Consider the following 15,885-nt stretch of genomic DNA (forward strand, 5'->3'; position numbering starts at 1 on the left):
TATCAAAAAGCTTAATTTCATTACCATGTTTAACTGGTTTTGGTGAAAAAATTTAAAGGGTTTTACTTAAATTTGGTATTTATACATGTTTCAAATCGCTGAGGCCAATGGGTAGTTTTTTTAGTTCTGGTAAGGATTTAACTCGGGTAAATTTAGTAAGTGGGGTGTATAAAATTCCGTGTTCTCGTGGGAAGTTCTATATTGGTAGGACTCACCAACAATTTGTTGAAAGGTTTATTGAACACCGAAACTCAATAGAAAAAAACCCTACAATTAAGCAAGCCTCCAGAAACTTTCGTTTCAGCTTTAGCAGAGCATATTTGGCTTCAACCAGATCATTTTGTAAAATTTGATGAAGCCTTGGCTATTTCTAATGATAAGGGTTACACCCAATGGGCCAGGGAAGCCATAGAAATTAAAAAACATATGTTTGCTAACCTTTCCATAAATAGGGACACGGGTAATTTAAATATTGATCCAATTTATGATAACCTTCTAAAGAATGAATAAACAGTCAATAAGGGAGTAAAGATTTTAAATAATCACCAGGGGACTATTTTACCTGCTAGACCAAAACGATTTGCTTCAGTAATAGCTAACAAAGGGATTATTTCGCAACAGAATAATTAAAGTAATTTACAGTTTTTTTATTTTTCCTCAGTTACTATGGTATCATCACTAAAGTAACTCTATATTAGCATCTTTTCCCTACGTGGATCAGTTTGCGCTTTTTTTTTTTTTAGTACATTTTTTTTTTTTTGTTGTTGTTTTTTTTGGTGGTGGTTTTATTGGTTTTTAGTTTTATGTTTTTTTTTTTTTTTTTTTATATTGTTCTTATTGTGTGTCTTTCGGGCTGAAGACGCCTTGTTTGTATACAGGCGAAATATCCGCGTTGTTTTGTTTCTGTTGTTTTCTTTTCTCTCCACTGGCCACAGTCTCGTTTGTTTGTTTTTTTTAGAGATTTTTCTCTTTGTTGGTTTTTTGTTATGGCTGGCCAGTTCGGCTTAAGATCTTTCAATTATTTACTGACCTTCAGTTGTTGTGATTTTAAAAGTTCTGCTTTTGTTTCAGCCAATCGTGTTTAACAAACAAAACAAAAAAATCATTTACTGACCTTCAGTTGTTGTGATTTTAAAAGTTCCGCTTTTATTTCAGCCAATCGTATTTAAAAAAAAAAAAACAAAGGAATTATTGACTGACCTTCAGTTGTTGTGATTTTAAAAGATCCGCTTTTGTTTCAGCCAATCGTGTTTAACAAAAAAAAAAAAGGAATTCTTTACTGACCTTCAGTTGTTGTGATTTTAAGAGTTCCGCTTTTTTTTCAGCCAATCGTGTTTAAAAAAAAAAAAGAGGAATTATTTACTGACCTTCAGTTGCTGTGATTTTAAAAGTTCCGCTTTTATTTCAGCCAATCGTGTTTAACAAAAAAAAAACAAAGGAATTATTTACTGACCTTAATTTTTTGTGTTTTTAAAAGTTCCGCTTTTATTTAAGCCAATCGTGTTTAAAAAAAACATTAAAGGAATTATTTACTGAAATTCAGTTTTTGTGATTTTAAGAGTTCCGCTTTTATTTCAGCCAATCGTGTTTAACAAAAAAACAAAGGAATTATTTAATGACCTTCAGTTGTTGTGATTTTAAAAGTTCCACTTTTGTTTCAGCCAATCGTGTTTAACAAAAAAAAAACAATGGAATTATTTACTGACCTTTAGTTGTTGTGATTTTAAAAGTTACGCTTTTTTTAGTACAATCGTGTTTAAAAAAAAAAAAAAAGGAATTATTTACTGACCTTCAGTTGTTGTGATTTTAAAAGTTCCGCTTTTTTTTCAGCCAAACGTGTTTAAAAAAAAAAAACAAAGGAATTATTTACTGAACATCAGTTGTTGTTATTTTAAAAGTTCCGATTTTTTTTCAACCAATCGTGTTTAAAAAAAAACAAAAGAATTATTTACTGGCCTTCAGTTGTTGTGATTTTAAATGTTCTGCTTTTGTTTCAGCCAATCATTTTTAACAAAAAAAAAAAAAAGGAATCATTTACTGACCTTCAGTTGTTGTGATTTTAAAAGTTCCGCTTTTATTTCAGGCAATCGTGTTTAACAAAAAAAAAAAAAGGAATTATTTACTGACCTTCAGTTGTTGTGTTTTTAAAAGTTCCGCTTTTATTTCAGCCAATCGTGTTTAACAAAAAAAAAAAAAAGGAATTATTTACTGAACTTAATTTTTTTTTATTTTAAGAGTTCCGTTTTTATTTACGCCAATCGTTTTTAAAAAAAAAAACAAAGGAATTATTTAATGACCTTCAGCTGTTTTGATTTTAAGATTTACGCTTTTATTTAAGTCAATCGTGTTTAAAAAAAAAAAAAAAAAGGAATTTTTTACTGACCTTCAGTTGTTGTGATTTTAATAGTTCTGCTTTTGTTTAAGCCAAACGTGTTTAACAAAAAAACAAAGGAATTATTTACTGACCTTCAGTTGTTGTGATTTTAAAAGTTCCGCTTTTGTTTCAGCCAATTGTGTTTAATAAAAAAAACTAAGGAATTATTTACTGACTTAAAGTTGTTGTGATTTTATAATGTCTTATTTTGTTTCAGCCAATCGTTTTTAACAAAAGAAAACAAAGGAATCATTGAATAACCTTAAGTAATTTTGATTTTAAAAATACCGCTTTTATTTAATTCTATCGTGTTTTACAAAAAAAAAGGAATTATTTAATAACCATTAGATGTTGTGATTTTAAGAGTTAAGCTTTTATTTAAGCCAATCGTTTTTATCAAAAAAACAAAGGAATTATTTACTGACCTTCAGTTGTTGTGATTTTAAAAGTTCCGCTTTTATTTCAGCCAATCGTTTTTAACAAAAAAAAAGACAAAGGAGATATTTAATGACCTTCAGTTGTTGTGATTTTAAAAGTTCCGCTTTTATTTCAACCAAACGTGTTTAACAAAAAAAAAAAATTAATTATTTAATGAAAATAAGTTGTTTTTATTTTACAATTTATGCTTTTGTTTAATCCATTCGTTTTTTACAAAAAAAAACACAGGAATTATTTACTGACCTTCAGTTTTTGTTATTTTTAGAGTTCTGCTTTTTTTTCAGCCAATCGTGTTTAAAAAAAAAAAAAAAAAGGAATTATTTACTGATCTTCAGTTGTTATGATTCTAAGAGGACCGCTTTTATTTCAGCCAATCGTTTTTGAAGAAAAAAAAAGAGGAATTATTCACTTACTTTCAGTTGTTGTGATTTTACGAGTTCCGCTTTTGTTGAAGCCAATCGTATTTAAAAAAAACAAAGGAATTATTTACTGACCTTCAGTTGTTTTGATTTTAAAAGTTCCACTTTTGTTTCAGTCAATCGTGTTTAACAAAAAAAAAACAATGGAATTATTTACTGACCTTTAGTTGTTGTGATTTTAAAATTTCCGCTTTTTTTCGTCCAATCGTGTTTAAAAAAAAAAACAAAGGAATTATTTATTGACCTTCAGTTGTTGTGATTTTACAAGTTCCGCTTTTATTTCAGCCACTCGTGTTTAAAAAAAACAAGAAAATGGAATATTTAATTACCGTAAGCTGATGTGATTTTAAAATTTAAACTTTTATTTAATCCAATCGTGTTTAAAAAAAACAAAAGAATTATTTACTGACCTTCAGTTGTTGTGATTTTAAATGTTCTGCTTTTGTTTCAGCCAATCATTTTTAACAATAAAAACAAAGGAAATATTTACTGACTTTCAGTTGTTGTGATTTTAAAAGTTCCGCTTTTGTTTCAGCCAAAAGTGTTTAAAAAAAAAACAGAGGATTTATTGACTGACCTTCATTTGTTGTGATTTTAAGAGTTCAGCTTTTATTTCAGCCAATCGTGTTTAACAAAAAAAAAACAAAGGAATTATTTACTGACCTTCAGTTGTTGTGATTTTAAGAATTCCGCTATTATTTCAGCCAATCGTTTTTATCAAAAAAACAAAGGAATTATTTACTGACCTTCAGTTGTTGTGATTTTAAAAGTACAGCTTTTATTTCAGGCAATCGTGTTTAACAAAAAAAAGATAAAGGAGATATTTACTGACCTTCAGTTGTTGTGATTTTAAGAGTTCCGCTTTTATTTCAGCCAATCGTGTTTAACAAAAAAAACAAAGGAATTATTTACTGACCTTCAGTTGTTTTGATTATAAAAGTTCCGCTTTTGTTTCAGTCAATCGTGTTTAACAAAAAAATAAAGGAATTATTTACTGACCTTCAGTTGTTGTGATTTTAAGAGTTCCGCTTTTATTTCAGCCAATCGTGTTAAAAAAAAAAAAAGAATTATTTACTGACCTTCTGTTGTTGTTATTTTAAAAGTTATGCTTTTTTTTATGCAAATATTTTTTAAAAAAAAAAAAACAAAGGAATCATTTACTGACCTTCAGTTGTTGTGATTTTAAAAGTTCCGCTTTTATTTCAGCCAATCTTGTTTAACAAAAAAAAACAAAGGAATTATTTAATAAACTTAAGTTGTTTAGATTTTAAAAGTTCTGCTTTCTTTTAAGCCAATCGTTCTTAACATAAAAAAACAAAAGGAATTTTTTTATAACATTCAGTTGTTGTTATTTTAAGATGTATAATGTTGCTTAAACACAACGTTTTTAACAAAAAAAAAAAGGAATCATTTAATAACCTTCAGTTGGTGTAAGTTTAAGAGTTACGCTTTTATTTCAGCCCATCGTGCTTAACAAAAAAAAAACAAAGGAATTTTTTAGTAACCTTAAGTTATTAGTATTTTGTTAGTTTTGCTTTTGTTTAAGCCCATCGTGTTTAACAAAAAAACAAAGGGATTATTTACGGACTTCAGTGGTTGTGATTCTAAGAGTTACGCTTTCGTTTCAGCCAATTGTGTTTAATAAAAAAAACAAAGGAAATATTTACTGACTTACAGTTGTTGTGATTTTAAAAGTTCCGCTTTTTTTTCAGTCAATCGTGTTTAACAAAAAAAAACAAAGGAATTATTTACTGAACTTAAGTTATTGTGATTTTAAGAGTACCGCTTTTATTTAAGCCAATAGTGTTTAAAAAAAAAAAAAAACGACTTATTTACTGAACTTTAGTTGTTGTGATTTTAATAATTCCGCTATTATTTCAGCCAATCGTTTTTATCAAAAAAACAAAGGAATTATTTACTGACCTTCAGTTGTTGTGATTTTAAAAGTTCCGCTTTTATTTCAGGCAATCGTTTTTAACAAAAAAAAAGACAAAGGAGATATTTACTGACCTTCAGTTGTTGTGATTTTAAGAGTTCCGCTTTTATTTCAGCCAATCGTGTTTAACAAAAAAAACAAAGGAATTATTTACTGACCTTCAGTTGTTGTGATTTTGAAAGTTCCGCTTTTATTACAGCCAATCGTGTTTAACAAAAAAAAACACAGGAATTATTTACTGACCTTCAGTTGTTTTGATTTTAAGAGTTCTGCTTTTATTTCAGCCAATCGTGTTTAACAAAAAAAAACAAAAGGAATTATTTACTGACCTTCAGTTGTTGTGATTTTAAGAGTTCCGCTTTTATTTCAGCCAATCGTGTTTAACGAAAAAAAAAAAGGAATTATTTACTGACCTTCAGTTGTTGTGATTTTAAGAGTTCCGCTTTTATTTCAGCCAATCGTGTTTAACAAAAAAAACAAAAGGAATTATTTACTGACCTTCAGTTGTTGTGATTTTAAAAGTTACGCTTTTGTTTCAGCCAATCGAGTTTAACAAAAACCAAGGGAGTTATTTACTGACCTTCAGTTGTTGAGATTTTAAAAGTTCCGCTTTTTTTTAAGCCAATAGTGTTTTACAAAAAAAAAAACAAAGGAATTATTTAATGAACATAATTTGTTTTTATTTTAAAATTTAGGCTTTTATTTAAAACAAAAGTGTTTAAAAAAAAAAAAAACGGAAAAATTTACTTAACTTCAGGTGTTGTGATTTTAAGAGTTCCGCTTTTGTTTTATCCAATCGTGTTTAACAAAAAAAACAAAAGTAATTATTTACTGACCTACAGCTGTTGTGATTTTAAAAGTTCTGCTTTTGTTTCAGCCAATCGTGTTTAACAAAAAAAACAAAAGAATTATTTACTGACCTTCAGTTGTTGTGATTTTAAAGGTTCCGCTTTTGTTTCAGCCAATCGTGTTTAATAAAAAAAACAAAGGAATTATTTACTGACCTTCAGTTGTTGTGATTTTAAAAGTTTCGCTTTTGTTTCTGTCAATCGTGTTTAACAAAAAAAACAAAGGAATTATTTACTGACCTTCAGTTGTTGTGATTTTAAGAGTTCCGCTTTTGTTTCAGCCAATCGTGTTTAACCAAAAAAAAAGGAATTATTTAATGACCTTCAGTTGTTGTGATTTTAAAAGTTCTGCTTTTGTTTCAGCCAATCGTGTTTAACAAAAAAACAAAGGAATTATTTACTGACCTTCAGTTGTTGTGATTTTAAAAGTTCCGCTTTCGTTTCAGCCAATTGTGTTTAATAAAAAAACAAAGGATTTATTTACTGACCTTGAGTTGTTGTGATTTTAAAAGTTCCGCTTTTGTTTCAGCCAATCGTGTTTAAAAAAAAAAAAACAAAGGAATTATTTACTGACCTTCAGTTGCTGTGATTTTAAGAGGTCCGCTTTTATTTCAGCCAATCGTGTTTAAAAAAAAAAAACAAAGGAATTATTTACTGACCCTCAGTTGTTGTGATTTTAAAAGTTCCGCTTTTATTTCATCCAATCGTGTTTAACAAAAAAAACAAAGGAATTATTTACTGACCTTCAGTTGTGATTTTAAAAGTTCCGCTTTTATTTCAGCCAATTATGTTTAACAAAAAAAACAAACGAATTATTTACTGACTTTCAGTTGTTGTGATTTTCAAAGTTCCGCTTTTGTTTCAGCCAATCGTGTTTAACAAAAAAAACAAAGCAATTAATTACAGACCTTCAGATGTTTTGATTATAAAAGTTCCGCTTTTATTTCAGCCTATCGTGTTTAACAAAAAAAAACAACAAAGGAATTATTTACTGACCTTCAGTTGTTGTGTTTTTAAGAGTTCCGCTGTTATTTCAGCCAATCGTGTTTAACAAAAAAACAAAGGAATTATTTACTGACCTTCAGTTGTTATTTTAAAAGTTCCGCTTTTTTTTCAGCCAATCGTGTTTAAATAAAAAAAACAAAAGGAATTATTTACTGACCTTCAGTTGTGATTTTAAAAGTTTCGCTTTTGTTTTCTAAAATCATCTTCTAAAATGCCTCAAACTGTTTCGCCCAAATAATTCCCTAAAATGCCTTAAACGGTTTCGCCCAAATAATCCCTAAACGTAATTTCTGCGTGTTCCTTTTGTTTTGGCATCCCTGCGCTGTCACATTTGAAATTCCTAGGAAACCCTTTCCCGCGTTAATCTCTTCATCTCATAAATGTTCCTAGCTACACTATTATGGTCTCGATAGAATATCAATTTATTGCTAAGTCTAATGACCTGAAAAGCCGTATTTAAAAATAGAATATTAATTTATCTCTTTAGAGTCCCGCATAATTCCATGGAAACAAGTGATGTCATTTCTAATTCCCTTTCGTGAATCAATACTTCCCCTTAGAAACAACAAATTAATTCCCCTCGAGTCGATCAATACACTCCTCTCTATTATGCAAATCAATTTCTCAGAAATTCTCTCCCCTTCATGGATCGATAATCCTTGAATAAATTCTGTTCGTACAGCGTTAGACTAAATTGTAGATGGCAGCAGGGGTGACTCGTGGGAGTCATTATGCCCTTCCTACTAATAATGTCTTTAGGGAATGTGTTGACACTCTCCCTCCTTCAGAACAAGGTATGCGAAGAACGTATCGGAATATATTACACGATTTCTGCCTTTGAGAATGGGAAGCTTAATATATTATTTTTCGAGAATTTGGAATTGATTAGATATTTAAGAATATATAAATAATATTTTATTTAATAAAATAAATAACTAATATAAATACTACAAATATAAATAATATAAACAATAATGATAACAATATATAAATAATATAAATAATAATGATAAGAATATATCAATAATGTTATATTTAATAAAATATATAGATAATATAAATAATATGTATACAAATAATATAAATATTAATAATGTTATAAAATAAAAATATAATAATAATAGTAATAATAATAATAATAAGAAGAATACATAAATAATATATAAATTTTATATAAATACATAAGAATTTTCATCGATAGGTTTTTTCCCTCTTTAGGGCAAAATCGTTATTCTGTGTCACAAAATTTCAGAAAATACCACTTTACTGTGTGGAAATTATTTTTTTCTAAAAAAAAGGGGCACTAGAATCTCTAAATTCTTTTTGAACAAGTCTCTTATTCTCAGGACCATTGGTTTGTACGATCATCCCTAGGAGAAAACCAACAAAAACATAAACAAACAAACAAATAAGTAAAGGTTATATTTTCGGCAAAATGCGAAATTTTACGTTATGACAGGTTGATACCTCTTTGTGGCTTGTACATAAGTGGCTTGATACCTCTGCAGGAAGATTTTCCAATATAACTAATTGGATGGTGTCATTTTCATCAATATTACTCTGCATATTGAAAGTGGAATTTCCCGAAAATTAGGTAGATCTTCTCAGGCTCGTAACTTTTGGTAAACTAACCTTAAATTTAACAGAATTTACCTATTCGGAATTGATATAAAAATCGGTTCTTTCGATACATTACCCAAACTCCATCTTTTAGCATTCCGATCGCTATTACCTCGAATCGTTCCTTACTTTCAGTTCGTTTCCATGTAAGTGATAAAAATACTGTCAATTGGTTCTAATTTTCTTTTATTCTAGGTATATCGTAATTGTGCATCCTATAAGGTCTAGAACATATTGCACAAGGCGAAACTGTCGATTTGCATTATTTATGGTGTGGGGATTTTCGTTACTGTTAGCTGGACCTGCTGTGTTCATCAGGGTAAGAAGTCTTAACTGATTAAAATTTATTTAATTTTAATTTCTTTAATTTAAAAAGCAGATCACGGATCAATTTCTCCTTAAAAGTTGTATCCGTTATTGTGGGTCTTGTTTATAACAATTAATAAATACAAATCCAAACGCATTACCATAACTTTTTTCCCCGGAAATAGTTATTTTTATGTTACGGCATATATGCCTATACTGATGAGTTCTTCAAGGAGTCTTTTTGCTGTGCTATTAAATAGTCCTTTGAAAATCAGCTATTTTTTTTATTCTTTTATTGTTTTTCAATAATAAGGATTACTCAATTTTCTAAGATGTAATGTTTATATAAATTTTGTCCAAAGATGGCAAATTAAAATTAAGATGACAATTTTATTAGAACATAAAAAGTTAAATTACCCCCTCCCCACCCCACAAGTCCTTTTTTCTGGACAGAGCTGTTTTCTTAGGCAATCTTTAAGCTAACAAAAAATTAAGTTTCTTAGACTTTGATAATGCTTCCACAAATTTGGAGTTCAGTATCGGGCCAGATTGTCCATTCCCAACAGCACTCATTTTGTCACCTGTTACCCCCTGTTTGTTTCCCTATGGTACTGAATCAAAATTTTGGGCTACAAATCTTCCTCAATAATATCATAAAAAAAAGACGGTGCAAAAATACGAGAGGCCAAATTGTACAAAAATGAGCTAAGGCCTAGATCGTAGCAAAGAGGATCTAGTTTTAAATTACTAACTGATTCTTTGTCAAACGAGGAAAATCCTGGCTCACTAAAATATCTAGCCAAGTCTAAAATCTCACTGAAAAATCTAGCCAAGTCGGAAAGCTCACTAAAAAACCTAGCCAAATTTTCCATTGGGGCCAAAAAAGTAAATTACTACTTGCTGATAAAATGAACTAAGTTAAAGCTAGGAAATTTTGGCGATGCGTTGCTAAAAAAGTCAAGTCCTGATAATTATTTCCACTGGAAAATTATTCCTACTAGAAAACTGTGTGACAAAACCTTGGGACAAAAGGCAGAGTAGGAGGATTTTCAAAATAGTTGACCACTTTTGAAGTCTATTTAGGCTTCTGATGAAACTTAGCTGTTTACTCAAAATTTAATGGTCTTACAGCTAACAGTAAATAAACTTAAACCAGAAGAAAGGTTAGGTCTCTGTCTCTTTTAGTCGAGGCATTAGCAGGCTTAAATGCTTTAAAGCTAAGAGATTCCCTGAACAATGAAACTAAAAGGCTGGGTTGTAATGGTTACTAGTTTAATAAATCTTGGAAATTTCTTCGAGTAGGCCTATTGATACTTTTTTTTTTTTTTACCAAATTTTAGGTGAATCGTTGCATTTTCAAATGGTTTGGTAACTCATTTACCAAATGTAATAACGACGTTTGGTAACTCTAAAATTTTACCACAGGGTCTCCGAATATCCGGTAATAAAATCCCTGGCAAATCTATCAAAACAGCTTCAACTCCTAACTTTTATCTATTTATAGTTTATCACCTCAACTCAAAGCTGACCCTTGATACACTGTGTTTACCCTTGTTATTACATCAACTTATACCAAGTTCATCGCATTTAGAGGGATAAAGAGGATTCGTAGCTCCTTCAAACTTCCCCTTCTTCCAATCACAAAACTGCGTTTCTTGATTGTTATCTCCACGACAATTGCATTTTTATTTTACAAGGGATATATTTTATTCTGAAATATTAAAAATTTTCAATGCTTTATTAAAGTTTTGCTGATTCTCAAAAAATTATGAATTAAGGGGGTTTGAGAGGGGAGTTTCTTACTCATATTTAAGGTAATCCTTATTTTAACTATTGATTATTCACTTCAATTCATGCTTGTTTAGGCTTCATTTATTTATTCATATCGATTCCTTTGGTTTAAATCTTACTTTATATGAAATCATTTTTAGTCTATTCAAATTTTGGTATCATCTATAATTTTTTTTTTGAAAAGCATCTTTTGGTAAACATTGTTGTAATAATAAAACAGTTCATGATAACGAACTGTAAGTAAGGAGTGACTCGAGCAAATAGTAGCGGAGACTCTAAAACATATTATAACAATAATTGCACCAAAGAATTCGCTTTTCATCCTTAATAATTTAAAAATCATTTTTCTACAAATAAGTATTTCTAATCAAAGTAAAGAACTAAATTAAACCAAGAATGAGCAAAAATATAGTAAAAAATTTTCCAAGCGTAGAACTACCACAAATCACCATCAACAAATAAATGAAAAAAAAATTAACAGAATTTACAATAAATAACTGATTATAACTCAAAACAAGCAGAAATTAACATGAGTATGGCTGACACCCCCCCCCCCACCCCTTCTTTCTGAAGACTAGAACAGAATTTGCATCTTACATTATCGTATTTGGAGAAAGAGGGCATGAAGAAACTAGTTTCCCTCCGATTACTTTCCAATTTTTAAAAGGGAAATAGAACAATAAATTTTCAATTAAATGAGCCTCCTCCGAAGCTTATACGACCACCCCTTCTATAGAAACATTATATGCCCCCGGGGCATAATTTACAACCCTTGCTCACAGGCTCTGGGATTGTGTCAACCCAGGAGGCATTGTTACAGGATTTTTGGACAGCTTTGAGCAAAATGGCTGTGTCAAAATTCTGATCGGATGCATTTGGCTTCCCTCTAATCGCTTTTTACTCTTAAAAAGGGACTAGAACTCCCATAATACCTCATCGTAACAATTAAACCTCGTCTAAATTTTAAAAATTGGCAACTAGAATAGCTTATAGCCATTGACCTTAGGGCTGTGGGGGGTTGAAATTACCAAAGACACAACTACTGGACCTTTCAATTCTGATGAACGAAATGGCTATCTCAAAATTTTCATTGGATATGTTCAAGGAAACGTTGGGAATGAGGGCACGTTGCCCTCCAATCTCTTATGACTCTTCTAAAGAACACTAACACTTTCAATATTCTTTAGAATGAGCTTCTTTCGAAGTTTTTACGATAACTCCTTCTACACGAAGTGTCTTGGTCGGAAAAAATGATACATTGTGCTCACTTCGCTCTTTACTTAAGCTGCGCTATGAGGCTGCCTATGATTCCAAATATATAAGATTCACCAAGTTTAACGTTACCCATCAAAAGCTACGAGCCTGAGATAATATGCCTGATTTTTGAAGAAGGTTGAACCACCGCCAAAAAGTCAAGAAATCTCATTGAAAATTGCACTATCAGGTTTGGCGTATCAGAAAAGCTAACTGTAGAGGTTTCAAGCTCCTATCGGCAAAAATGTGGAATTCTTTATTTCTTGCTAGGAGAAAGATCATGGTTGCGAGTTTGTTCTTTTGTTTTTTCCCACAGGGTTGATCGTATCAAACCAATGGTTTTAAAGAATTGGTAGGACGCTCATTTGAACGGAAATCAAAATTTCTAATGATTTTTTAAGTGACCAAAATTATTGGGATGGCAATTGTCCCCCTTCCCACGCCCTCCTTATCCCCAAAGTTGTCCAATAAAAATTTTGATAGCCATTTTGCTCAGCATAGTTTAAAGGCCCAGTAACTATGCCTTTGGGGATAACCTGACCCCTACGGCTCCTGGGAAAAGGGCTGTAAGCTATGAAATGTGTTCATTGCTTACATACAGTATTTGTTATTGGGAAGTATACAGGCATTATTCGGGGAGACAGGGAATTTTCTGCAGAAGGAGGGATGGGATCCACGGGTTGAATTCCATGGAGAGGGAAGTTTCTGGAGATGAATTTTCCAAGGGAAGTTTCAAAGGGAGGGGAGAGAATTTGCCTGAATTCCTATACGAATATTTTTATCTCTCTTATTCTCTCTTTGGTGACTCGATTTTGCATGTGGAGATGTTCCGGAGAGATATTCAGTGGGATTGGAATTTTCTGAAGGATTTTTCTGTGGAGGGGGAATTTTCCACAGGCAAATTCTCCAAGGGGGAAATTTCTGCGAGACAAACTTTCCGTTGGGAGGAGGGATTTCCGAGAAAAATGTTCCACCGGAGAGGGATTTCCAACATGATTTGAAGAACAATCGGAAATCAAATAAACAACAAATCTTTTTTTTCAAATGAAGGTAAGCAAATAAGAATCTTTCCATGATAATCGTCCACATTAAATTTTCTGGGGGGGGATTTTCAGCGAGAATGGAATTGTCCTGGGGCGCGGAATTTAATACGAGAGAAACTTTCCATAGAGCAATTTTTTTTAAGGAAGGGTTTCCCACGTAGTGGGAGGTGGATTTCCTATATCATTTGAAAAATAGTCAGAAATTAAATATAAAAACATGTTTTTTCAACTGGATATTGTTCTGGCCCGATGAATGGGTAGATCCGAAACAACAGATCTAAGCACCTTGTGTTTTCGGTACAAAATAGAGCTTCAAATTGGTCACAAAACTACATATTTCACATATTAGTATTTTAGATAGACTGCAACAATTAAGGTTTATGGTCCCTGTGAACTATGTGATTTTGTGGCAAATTTGTATCTCTAACTTGTACCGAATAAATATACCTTTGGAGATTTTATGACCCCCCACAGTCCCTGGGGAAAGGTCTTTAAGTTACAAAATTTGCCCATTGTTTACGTATAGCATATGTTATTGGGAAGTGTGCATACATTTTTCGGGTGGGGAGGGTAATTTTCTACTGGTGGTATTTTCCACGAGGATAATTTCCATAGGGAGGGAAGTTTCCAGGGGTTGAATTTTTCAGGGGAAATTTTACACTGGAGGAATTTGCCAGAATGTCTGTACGAAATTCTCCTCATGTCTTGCTTTCTCTTTGCCGACTCAATTTTTCGCGTGGAGATGTTAAGGGTAAATGTCCGGGGTAAATTTTCTCCAGGATTGAATTATCTAGAGAATAAATCCTTGTGGAGGAGGGATTTTTTCATGGAGGTGTAGCCAGATTGCCTGGCATGATTTAAAAAAAACGATCAAAAATAAAATGTGAAAAACAAGTTTTCAACTAAAAGTAAAGAGCAACATTAATCAAACAGTTCGTGGTAACGAACTGTAAGTAAGGAGCGACCCGGCTTAATAGTAACCGAAATTCTAAAAAAAAGGATTTTTGATACCAGTACATACATTCAAAGAATTAGATTTTAATGCTGATTTCATATATAAAAGCTTCATCAAGTTTAGTCTTATCCATCAAAAGTTACGAGCCTGAAAAAATTTGCCTTATTTTCGAAAAAAGGGGGAAAAACCCCCTAAAAGTGATAGGATCTTAATGAAAATCAAACCATCAGATTCAGCTCAACATAAAACCCTACAGAATAGGTTTAAACCCCCTATTTGAAGAAATGTGGAATTTATTATTTTTGCTAGAAGAAAGATTACGGTTGCGTGTTTATTTGTTTGTTTTTTCCCAGGGGTGATCATTGTGATTCAGTAGTTTTAGAATATCGTGAGAGGACTCATTCAAACGGAAATTAAAAGTTCTAGTGCCCGTTTTAAGTGACCAAAAACTTGGAGGGCAGCTTGGCCTCCTCACACGCTCATTTTTTTCCAGAAATCACCCAATCAAAATTTTGAGATAGCCATTTTGGTCAGCATAGTCAAAAATTTAATAAATATGTTCTTTGAGGATGACTTAATCCCCCACGGTTCCTGGGGGAAGGGCTGCAAGTTTTACGCTTTGCCCACTCTTTACATATAGTATTGGTTACTGGGAAGTATACAGACACTTTCAGGAGGGATTTTTTTCTGGTGGGGGAGGGGGGAGGTCGGAAGACGGAGGAGAGGTTTACGTGGGCAGATATTTCCAGGGCTGATGTTTACGGGGGGGAAGGGATATTTCTATGAAGGGGGCGCTGGATTTCTCAGCATTATTTAAAAAACGATCAGAAATTAAATAAAAAAAAAAAACAAGTTTGTTCAACTGAAAATAAGTAGCAACATTAAAACTTAAAACGAAACGGAAATTATTACGTATATGAGAGGTTCACTCCCTAGTCAATACCTCATGAAATAAGCTTCTCATTGTTCCAATTAAACGAACATAGTTTTTCAGAAATTGTTCTTAAAGAGTTGGGAGATAATTCGTAAGTTACGTTTATTTATTACTAATACAAATATTCGTAAATAAAGTTAAAAGTTCTAGTGCTCTTTTTTAAGGAACCAAAAAAATTTAAAGGCAACTAGGCATTCTCCTCCACCTTTTTCTCAAATTCGTACGATCAAAATTTTGAGAAAGCCATTTAGGAAAAAAAAAAATAAAATTAATACGTAAATTCCGTCGTAATTATTCATATACGGCGAGCTAATTTCAAATCCTGCATTAATTCAAAAACGTTCAGAAATTAAATAAAAAAAAACAAGTTTTTATTAACAGAAACTAAGGAGCGACACTAGAAGCTTTTTTTCAAAAGTACTGAAAAACTTTAGCTTAAAGAGCGAAGTGTTGAGGAGGAGGCAACCCCCTTAATATACGGAATAATTTCTGTTCGTTTTAAGTTTTAATGTCGCTCCTTACTTTCTCTAAAAAAAAACTTTTTTATTTAACTAAAACTTATAACGAACAAAAAATATTACGTATATGAGTGGGAGTGCTCATCCTCAACTCTTCGCTCTTTACCCTTAAGTTTGAATTATGTCCCAATTCTTTAAGAACGACTCCTGAAACACTATTTTTTTTTAATTGGAACAATAAGGAGCTTTTTCTTAAGTACTAAAAAACTTTAGCGTAAAGACCGGGAGTTCTAGTGCCCTTTTTAATAGTCAAAAGTGATTGGAGGGCAACTAGCCCACCCCCCCCCCGCCCCTCATTCCTCCGAAAACATCCAATCAAAATTTTGAGATAGCCATTTGGTTCAGCGTAGTCGATTTCCAGATAGAAAATAATTTTTGAGGAGGATACTCCCCCACAGCCCTCAGGGCAAGGGTTTTAAGGTATGCCCTGGGGGCATATAAAGT

General features: G+C 31.7%; 1 protein-coding gene across 1 annotated transcript in view; it reads left to right on the forward strand.

Moving 5' to 3' along the window:
* Positions 1 to 15,885, forward strand: part of LOC148943041 (galanin receptor type 1-like) — a 179,071-nt gene that overhangs the window by 147,779 nt on the left and 15,407 nt on the right. The window contains exon 4 of the mRNA XM_089102425.1: positions 8,836 to 8,959. Within this exon, the coding sequence (XP_088958551.1) occupies positions 8,836 to 8,959 (124 nt within the window). The remainder of the gene's footprint in view (positions 1 to 8,835; positions 8,960 to 15,885) is intronic.

This window comes from Artemia sp. Qi Xiang Cuo, chromosome 16 (genome assembly GCF_049724085.1).
Source record: "Artemia sp. Qi Xiang Cuo chromosome 16, ASM4972408v1, whole genome shotgun sequence".
Classification (NCBI taxonomy): domain Eukaryota; kingdom Metazoa; phylum Arthropoda; class Branchiopoda; order Anostraca; family Artemiidae; genus Artemia; species Artemia sp. Qi Xiang Cuo.